The sequence below is a fragment of the Vombatus ursinus genome, unplaced genomic scaffold (assembly GCF_900497805.2).
Source record: "Vombatus ursinus unplaced genomic scaffold, bare-nosed wombat genome assembly UNPS02014882.1, whole genome shotgun sequence".
Classification (NCBI taxonomy): Eukaryota; Metazoa; Chordata; class Mammalia; order Diprotodontia; family Vombatidae; genus Vombatus; species Vombatus ursinus.
The window spans coordinates 808,703-818,275 of NW_020954660.1; the positions used below are offsets into that span (position 1 = coordinate 808,703).

At 51.7% G+C, this 9,573-nt stretch overlaps 1 protein-coding gene across 1 annotated transcript in view; it reads left to right on the forward strand.

Annotated features, from left to right (window-relative positions):
• The window catches only part of MSN (moesin), an 81,944-nt gene that overhangs the window by 66,255 nt on the left and 6,116 nt on the right, over positions 1-9,573 (forward strand). The window contains exons 4-10 of the mRNA XM_027842682.1: positions 421-695; positions 903-986; positions 1,964-2,110; positions 2,684-2,780; positions 5,470-5,633; positions 8,608-8,738; positions 9,185-9,345. Of these exons, the coding sequence (XP_027698483.1) occupies positions 421-695; positions 903-986; positions 1,964-2,110; positions 2,684-2,780; positions 5,470-5,633; positions 8,608-8,738; positions 9,185-9,345 (1,059 nt within the window). The remainder of the gene's footprint in view (positions 1-420; positions 696-902; positions 987-1,963; positions 2,111-2,683; positions 2,781-5,469; positions 5,634-8,607; positions 8,739-9,184; positions 9,346-9,573) is intronic.

A 9,573-nucleotide genomic window follows, 5' to 3' on the forward strand; every position in this document is an offset into this window, starting at 1 on the left:
GGCATTTGATCACCTTCTTTTCTTTCATTCCTTTTGTTTTAGTTTCACATCAGTCTTTTCTCAACATCCACTCCCTTGTACATTTAAGCAAAATTGCCTGACGAGGCAGCTGTGTCTGGCAGCGTATGCACCATCCTGTACCCGTGGTCCCCTCCCTCTATGCCCAGAGGGATGTGCATTTCACCCTGGCTTCTGTAGAAACAGTCTTGTGTAATTGATCAGAGTTCAGCTGTCACTTATCTGTCACGTAGGCGCATGGGGCTTATCTTAGTTTCTCTGCCTTTGCTACCCATCACTTCACATGCGTCTGCTCAAGACTCTGTCAGCATCCTTGAGAGAACTGGCCACCCGCAGGCAGTGAGCACAGATGAGGTGACTCCGGAGAGGGACTTTTTCCTAAGCTTATCTTCCCGATCTCAGGTGACGGCCCAGGACGTGCGGAAGGAGAGCCCCCTGCTCTTCAAATTCCGGGCTAAGTTTTACCCCGAGGATGTGTCGGAGGAGCTGATTCAGGACATCACCCAGCGCCTTTTCTTCCTGCAAGTGAAGGAGGGCATCCTCAATGATGACATCTACTGCCCCCCAGAGACTGCCGTCTTGCTGGCTTCCTACGCGGTCCAGTCCAAGTATGGTGACTTCAACAAGGAGGTGCACAAGGCTGGCTACTTAGCCGGGGACAAGCTGCTGCCCCAGAGGTATGACCGGAAGGGCCAGGAGCTCCTCCTCTCCCCAAGGGCACTCTTACTTGCTTAAGCCTCACTTTTACCCTCTGTAAAATGGAGAGAAAATAACACCTCAAATCTCCCCGAAAGGTCACGGGGAAAATGCTTAAGAATCCCTTTCATACTATAGACATACTTTGAGCTGGGCCTTAATCTTTTAACTCTTGGCTTTCTTTGTAGAGTCTTGGAGCAGCACAAGCTGAACAAAGACCAGTGGGAGGAGAGGATCCAGGTGTGGCATGAGGAGCACCGAGGCATGCTGAGGTGAGGCAACTGACCCTGCCCTCTGGCCACCCTCACGCCTGGCCCAGGCGGCTTGACCCAGTCATGTTTGTTTTAATACCCCATGCATGAAATTCCCTGTGTTGGGCATTGGCAGAGGGCCCTGTCTTCGGGGAGCTCACAGTCCAGTAAGGGCAGAAGGTAGAAGCAGATCGTTCAATCATTCAAACATTTATTAAGAATCTACTGTCTGCCAGGCACTAAGAGGCAAAAGAGAGTCTCTGCCCTTGAGGAGCTTCCAGTCTAATAATAGTAGCTATCCAGAATAAGGCAAGATCCTAAGTCCCTCAGGGAGATTCAGGGAAAGTGCACCAGGAAGTCTGGAGGGTGGGGGTGGGGTGGGGGTGGAATGTTGGACAACAGAGAAGAATCAGGGAGAGATTTTGAGGGTTGGTGCTAGAGATTCAGTAGGTGAGGAGGGAAAAGGGAGAGAGCAGCGGGAGATCTGGAGCTGAAAGACACCAGTTGGAATCCCAGCTGTGACTTCTCCATATGCCCTTTGGCATGTGCCTTAGTTTCCTTGGGCCTCAGTCTTCCCCTCTGTAAAGGGGAGGGTTGGAAGGCTGGACTCAACTTCCCCAGTGCCTTTCTACTCTAATTCTGCTTCTATGAAGACATTTCCAGTGTAGGGAACAGTGTAGGCAGTAGAGCTCAGTGGGCGTTTAGAAGAGAGTGGAGGCCATGTAGGTTTGGCGGAAATAGAGATTGTGTGGAAGTGATATAAGTGAGAAGGAGAGGGTAGGACCAGGTAGTGGAAGGCCCTGAATGCTAGACAGGAGTTTGACTTTTGCCCTGTGAGACTCCCTGAGCCTACCAGGCACTGACAAGTGCAGGTTTATGGTGAAAGAGGCTCCTTCTGACGTGCAGTATGAAGGCTAGATGAGGGAGAAGAGGGAGAAAAGGTGCTTAGGGGATTCCAGTAGTCCCAGCACGTGTGTGCATCCTTCCTTGGCTTTCAGGGAAGATGCTGTCCTGGAATATCTGAAGATAGCTCAGGACCTGGAGATGTACGGGGTGAATTACTTCAACATCAAGAACAAGAAGGGTTCCGAGTTGTGGCTAGGCGTGGATGCCTTGGGACTCAATATCTATGAGCAGAACGACAGGTGAGGAAGGCCCAGGCCTGTGTCCCCGTTCCTCCTGCCCACTCTGATTGCTCGCTAGGGCCCTCTAGGCCAGAATACTGAGGGAGGGATGTCTTTGCATCCATCCCCCTGCCTCTCGGCAGGCGTATACCTTGGGCCAACATCCAGTTTATGTCCAGGTCAGGAGACAAAATTATTGTCTTCAGGTCTTTCTCGTGTCACCTGGAAGCGTTATTGACCAGATTTATTCCACAATAACCCTGTGGAGACCGTAGATCTTTTCTTGGGTTCTTCTCTTCTCTCCTCCCCTTCTGCCCTTCCCGCTCCACTCATACAAAACACAAGGACTGTTGGGGGATTTTGCTCCAGCCTGACCAAGAAGAGAGCATGCTGGGCTCGGTTGGGACCAGAAGATCTGAATATCAGCCCTGGCGTCACTAGCCAGCCATGGGAGCCTGGGCCAACCTCTGCCCTGCTGCAGTCCCCACCTCCTGAGGCTGTTCGGTGGAGAGCGCTTGCTAAGGCAGGACTGGTGAGCACTGCCAGTGCCGGGGCTCCCTTCGGCCCTGATCTTCTCTATGTCTCCTCCTCCAGGCTGACCCCCAAGATTGGCTTCCCCTGGAGCGAAATCAGAAACATTTCCTTCAATGATAAGAAGTTTGTCATCAAGCCAATTGATAAGAAAGCTCCGGTAAGTGACCTTTGCCCCCCTGGTCAGATCCAGGCCTGCTTGGCTGCGGGATGACAAGGCAGCAACAAAAACCGATGGCGTAACTGGATTTTTAAAAATGTTCTTTTGGGGAGTAAAGAACGGAGAGGGAATTTGGGACGGGAAAGAGGGTAAATGAAAAAGTTTCTAGGACTGGGAGGAAGGCAGGCAAGATGATGGAGTAGAAAGAATATTGGATGTGGAGTCAGAATCCCCAAGTTTGACCATGGGTAAGCCACTTAGATTTTGTGAACCTCAATTTCTCCCTCTTAAAATGAGGGGGGTTGTACTTGAGGTGTCTTCCAGCTCTATGTGAGACTTTGGGCAAGTCCCTTCCCCTCCCTAAGTGCCTCAGTTTCCTTCTCTGTAAAATGTGAAGGCATTGGGCCAGTGGCCCTCTTTGGGTTCCATCCCTCCTCCTCGCAGCTCTGTTGTGCTACATTCTGTGATCCTAAGCCTGGCGACCTCGCCACCAGGTTGGACATCTGTAGCCGGGAGCACAGAGCAGCCCGAGCAGCCCAGGTCTAGAAGAGTGAGGCAGAAAGGAGTTGGCTCTTATAAGCCCCGGTCTTGAACGTAGGTGTGGCCACAGGGCTAGCACGCAGAAGACTTCGATGGTCTCTCCCATCCTAGATGGTGGGACTGGGGGGAGGGACCTGGAGCAATCAGATCCCTTCCCTCACTGGGACAGGATCTTAGACTTGCCCACTTGGAAGTGATGCCAGACAGAGGCCATCAGGTCCCACCCGTGCCAAGGAATCCCCTTTGCCACCCACCCAGTGAGGCGTCAGCTGGCCTTACCCTCCCTCCCCACAGTGAGGGGGCCCTGAGAACCTGGACTCTGGCCTGTTGTTGTTTTGGCTGGGCCCCGCCTGACATCAGCCTTTTTCTCTCTTTGGCCCAGCCTGAGGTGTGTTCATTGGTGTAAGCGGCTCCTTCTCCCAGTGCAGATGTGCAGGGCAGATGGGCCACCATCCCTCCTGCTGCCCAAGACCATGTGGCGGTGCCTATCCCAGCTGGGACTTGTCCCCAGCTCCCACTGATTCCATGCCTGGGCTCTCTCTCGCTGTGCCAGGCAGCTTCTCTTTACCCACCGGGCAGTATTTCATGATTTTTCAAATGGATTTTTCAACTTCAAGCTTTACTTCATGCTTTTTCTGGTTGTATACCATTTATAAGTCACTTCCCAATCCAGCCCCCACAGCTCTGTAAACCATCCTCTTGGAACAAAGAAAGGAAACATCATCCAATAGGTTAACCATATTGGGCAGGGTAGGCAACACTCCCCTAGGTTCCTGCCTTCCCCCTCCCCCCAACTCTTTGTTGAACATGGGGAGGCACAGCCACTCCCATATCCTCTGTGACCAGGAATGGACTGCTCCGGGCTCAGCCACCTTCAGGCTTTGTCTGTATGATATGAGCCTTCCCTTTCTCTATCACTTTCTTATGGTGGAATTCTATTTTCATTTCATTCAAATGCAACATTTGGTTCAACTGATGGGTGTTCATTGGTTTTCCAGTTCTGTGCTATGATAAAAAAAAATGATTGCAACGATTTTTGGTTTGGGAGGTTGACTAGTCATGCTGCTGAGTCACTGTGCTTGCGGCCCACTAAAACCCCCAGATCTTCTTCGTCACCAACTGCTGTCTAACCACATTTCCTCTGTGCTTGATTGGTTTTATAACCCAAGCCCAGGACTAGCTTGGCTCTTCCCAAGCTCATCAGCATGGGTTTTGGATCCAGAGTCTTAATCCAATTCATTAGCTATCCTTCCTTGTCTTGGGTCGCCTGACCCAACGTGATAAGCACATTAGCCGTTTTTAAAGAAACAAAACATAGGTATATTCACATTTTCTTGCAAGCAAATTCCAGAGTGTCCACACTTGTCCTCTAGATAAGATGCCCCTAACTGGTAGCACGCCAGCTACCCTGGTGTAACTGCCTTCAGAAAAGCCAGGGCTCAAAGATAGAGGCCTGTGTGATGCCAAGGCTGATAAGAACTCACGGCTCTCCCCTGCTTTGCAGATAACAATGCAATTACAATCTTTGGCTCACAAATTGGGCAGTGTGGCATAGTGGCTAGAGAGCCAGCCTTAGAGCCAGGAAGACCTGCCTCTGACATGTAATTAACTGGCTGTAAGACCCTGGGAAAGTCACCTAACCTCCCAGCGCCTCAGACAACAGAGCAGGGGCTCACCTGTGTTGGTGGATGGAGTTTTCAGTGACAGCAAAGGTCCAGTCCCCCGTCCTTTTCTCACAACAACCCAGTGAGGTCCATAGATAGTAAAGGAAGCCATGTATTATAGATAGGGAAACTGAGCCCAAGGGAAGCCATGTGACTCATACCTAGGGACATGTGGCTCACAAATGTCAGTCTGGACTCAAGGCCAGGTCTTTACAATCCAGGTTCAGGGTTCTTTTGTCACATCATGTTGTCTTTTTTTTTTTTTCTTTTTGGAGAAGTAATCGGTGTTAAATGACTTGCCCAGGGTCACACAGCTAGTAAATGTCAAGTGTCTGAGGCTGGATTTGAACTCGGGTCCTCCTGACTCCAAAGCCGGAGCTCTACCCACTGTGCCACCTAACTGCCCCTATGTTGTCTATTCTTGGCCTTGGCCTCCTCAAGATCATTCTCCTTTTCTTCCCTCCTCCCTCCCACGCCACCACCAGGACTTTGTCTTCTATGCCCCCCGGCTCCGCATCAACAAGCGCATCCTGGCGCTGTGCATGGGGAACCACGAGCTGTACATGCGGCGCCGTAAGCCAGACACCATTGAGGTGCAGCAGATGAAGGCCCAGGCCCGGGAGGAGAAACACCAGAAGCAGATGGAGAGGTGGGTGCCGAGCTTTGGGGGTGGGGTGGGGCCAAAGGGGAGCAGACATGGGGCCTCCAACAAGGCGTGGGTGGGAAGAGCCTCACCAGCAGTGCCCATCTGGGAGGAATGGGCCAGGAACGTGAGACCCATAGGAAGGAAGTCACTCCTCAAATGAGAAGGAACATAAAATACTGATTAAAGTACCTACTCAGTGCTGGGGATGCAAATAGAAAAGCAAGCCGGTCCCTGCCTTCGAGAAACTTACGTTCTCATGAGGGAGATGCCACGGAATGAAGAGTGGCTGGGGGAAGGAGAGGGGGTCTGGGAAGACTCCTAGTGGGTCAGTGGACACACAGGCAGCCCCCTGGTGTCACAGGCCTGATCCCAGTTCTCCGAGCAAGGCCTGGAAAGGACTTGGACCTGTTTGGAGGGTGGAAAGTGGTCACTTAGCCGCATGTAATTTGGGGTATTTAGGATGCACAGGGTGGAGGGGGCACCATAGTGCACAGAGCACTTGAAATCAGGAAGCTCAAGTCACTTCATTCACTATATGAGGCACTGTGTGGCTCAGTTTTCCCCAGCTATACAATGGGTATAATAATGGTACCTATCTCCCAGGATTGTTGTGAGGATCAAATAAGATCATGATTATAAAGTGCTTTGCCGACCTTAAAGTTCTAGAGAAATATCATCATTATCATCATCGTTATTATTATTGTTGTTATTGCTGCTATCATTACAAGCTATGTTTATAACTGCCCACTAGATGGAACTCTGGGAGGCCTGTCTTAAGTTTGTAGTTTCCCCTAGTTCCCAGCACATAGTAGGTGCTTAACGAAGACTATCGAGAGGCTGACTAGGCAAGGTCTCCCTGGCTTGAAGCCCAGATATGCAGGAAATAGCAGAGGCAAGCTTTGAACTCTGTCTTAGGCACATAGATTGAGATGGGAAGGACCTCAGTCATCATGAGCCCATTTCCCAGGCCCCCACCATCCTCAAAGAAGATCAGTTAAATCAAACCAACTGATAGACCCCGTCGCCTGACAGTTTGCACAGTAACATATACAACATTCCACTCCCATAGTCCCTCACCCCTCGACTGAAGGGAGGTAAATGTGGCTGGCAGATGCTCTGAGGCCTGCTGTGGGAACAATCCCTGTAGCCTCTCAGCTGTGTGACCTTGGGCAAGTCACTTAACCCCAATTGCCTAAAAAAAAATAATCTTTAGCCTCTCCTTGTCAACACTGGCCCCTTCTGTGTTGCCAACCGTAAACCTTCCCTTGACCCTGCCATCAGGGGATCTTCAAGCCATCATCCCTTCATGCCATCACCCTCCTAGAAGAAGCTGTTGGGGACCATTGTCCACAGCCCCCTCCCTTTTTGATCCCCTAGACAGGGCTGGGCAACCTGGGGCCTTGAGGCCACATGTGGCCTTCTAGGTCCTTGTGTGCAGCCTTTTGACTGAGTCCAAGTTTTACAGAACAAAGGTTTTTATTAAAGGGATTTGTTCTGTGAAGTTTGGATTCAGTCAAAGGGCTACACTTGAGGACCTAGAGGGCCACATGTGGCCTCAAGATTGAAGGTTCCCCACCCCTGCCCTAGAATCTGGCTTCTGATGCCACTACTCAGCTGAGACTGACACGTGGTAGGTCCTTCGTTGAATTGAATAAGACAAAAACAAGGTCCAGGAAGAAATGACTTTCCCAAGGTCACACCATGACCCCTGCAGATGTAGGAGCACAACCTTGCTCCACTGTGTGCATTCCACTGGTAGGCCTGAGGTGCTGAATACCTTAGCCTCAGTTATGCTCCAAGATTGAGTGGGAGGCAGGGAGGAGGGCCAAGGGAGGGCTGGGTGGTCCCCTGTGCCTGGAATGGGCTCCTTCCTCATCTGTGCCTTTTGGAATCCCTTCGTCAGGGCTCAGCCTTGGGTAGCAGATCTGGGGAGGCTTCCCTGGAATCACAGGATCTGAGTTCAAATCTTGTCTCTCCTATTACCTCTATGACCATGGGGAGAATCATTTTACTTTTATGGGTCTCAGTTTACTGAACTCTAAAATGAGGAGGTCAGACTAGGAGCCTGTTGAGACCTTGGACAAGTCCCTTCCCCTCCCTGGGCCTCAGTTTCCTCTTCTGTCAGATGAAGGGATAGGGCTACCTGGTCTCTGACCAGCACACACATGCACACTCACACATGCACGTAATACTCATGTGTTCACACACGTGCACAGATACCCTCACACACCACTCACACCCTCACATACATGCTCACACCCTCACATACACGCTCACACCCTCACACACCCGCTCACACCCTCACACACCCTCACACACCCGCTCACAGCCTCACACACACACACACACACACATGCTCACACCCTCACACACCACTCACACCCTCACTCACCACTCACACCCTCGCACACATGCTCATACCCTCACATACCCACTCACACCCTCACATACATGCTCATACCCTCACATACCCACTCACACCCTCACATACATGCTTATACCCTCACATACCCACTCACACCCTCACATACACACTCACACCCTCACACAACACTCACACCCTCACATACACGCTCACACCCTCACATACACACACACCAACCCTAGATCTGGGAGCCTACATCCCAGCTGAAAATTGGGGAAATTCTTCCTCAAATTTCCCTAAAGTGTTTGGTCTGCACTTGCCCTGGCCCGCCTCACACTCTACCTTGCCTTGTCTTATTTGGGAGAAAATATTCCTTATGATCTCTTACTCTTCCCCCTTGTCCCCTGCTCTCCCCCCAGCTAAGCACAGTCACTGTTTAATAGATGGTTGTTGAACTGAATTGGAAGGACTCCCCAGCCAGGAGCCCCTGGCTGGAGGCAGGGACATGGTTCTAGTCATGTTGGGGGCCCAGCCTCTTCTTGGTGGAGCTAAGTGTTGCTAAGTGCCTGCTAGTTCCCATTCTGTTCCCCTGCCTTCCCCCTGCCCCTCCAGGGCCCTCCTGGAGAATGAAAAGAAGAAGCGAGAGCTCGCTGAGAAGGAGAAGGAAAAGATCGAGAGGGAGAAGGAGGAGCTGATGGAGAAACTGAAGCAGATCGAGGAACAGACCAAGAAAGCTCAGCTCGGTATCTAAGGGCCTTGGGGGGGTGGGAAGGCCAAGGGATGAGAGAGCCCCCTGAGGCCTCATTGCCACATTGGAGGAGCCAACTGGGCCCCTTGTCCATTATCTTGCTGTGATTGAGCCTCTTCAGGGATCCCTCCTGGGGAAGGGCTTGAAGGAAGGTGGGGGGTGGGTGATGGTATGGAAAGGCTGAGAAAACTCCCAGCGAGGAGAATGGGCTACCTCCTCAGGTAGTGAGCTCCCTGCCACTGCCTTCAAGGAGGAGGTCCCTGAGAAGAGGCTGGCTGACCCCCCTTGTTGGGGGAAATCAGCGTGCTTGGTCAGGTATGATTGGGTTCCTGGCAACTCGGAGAGTTTGGGGCTCCAGAAATGGGCGTGGCCATGTGTAGAGGGTGGTGGGGGGTGGGGGAGGGATGTCCTTTGCCTCATCCTCTGCCTTTTTCCACCCAGAACTGGAAGAGCAGACTCGGAAAGCTCTGGAGCTGGAAGAGGAACGGAGGCGAGCCCAGGATGAGGCCGAAAAGCTGGCGAAGGAGCGTCAGGAGGCTGAGGAAGCCAAAGAGGCCCTGCTCCGGGCCTCTCGGGACCAGAAGAAGACCCAGGAGCAGCTGGTAAGGGCACCCAGCGTGCTCACTGGGGTGTGTGGGTGTGAGTGTGAGCATAGATACCTGTGTGTGTGTGCGCACGTGTATGTGAGTTTATATGTGTGTGAGTGCAGGTGTCCGTGTGTAGGAGTGTGTGTGAGCATGTGTATGTGTGTATATGTGAGTGTGTGTATGTATGTATATATGAGTGTGTGTGAGCATGTATATGTGAGTGTGTGTGTACATGAGGATGGA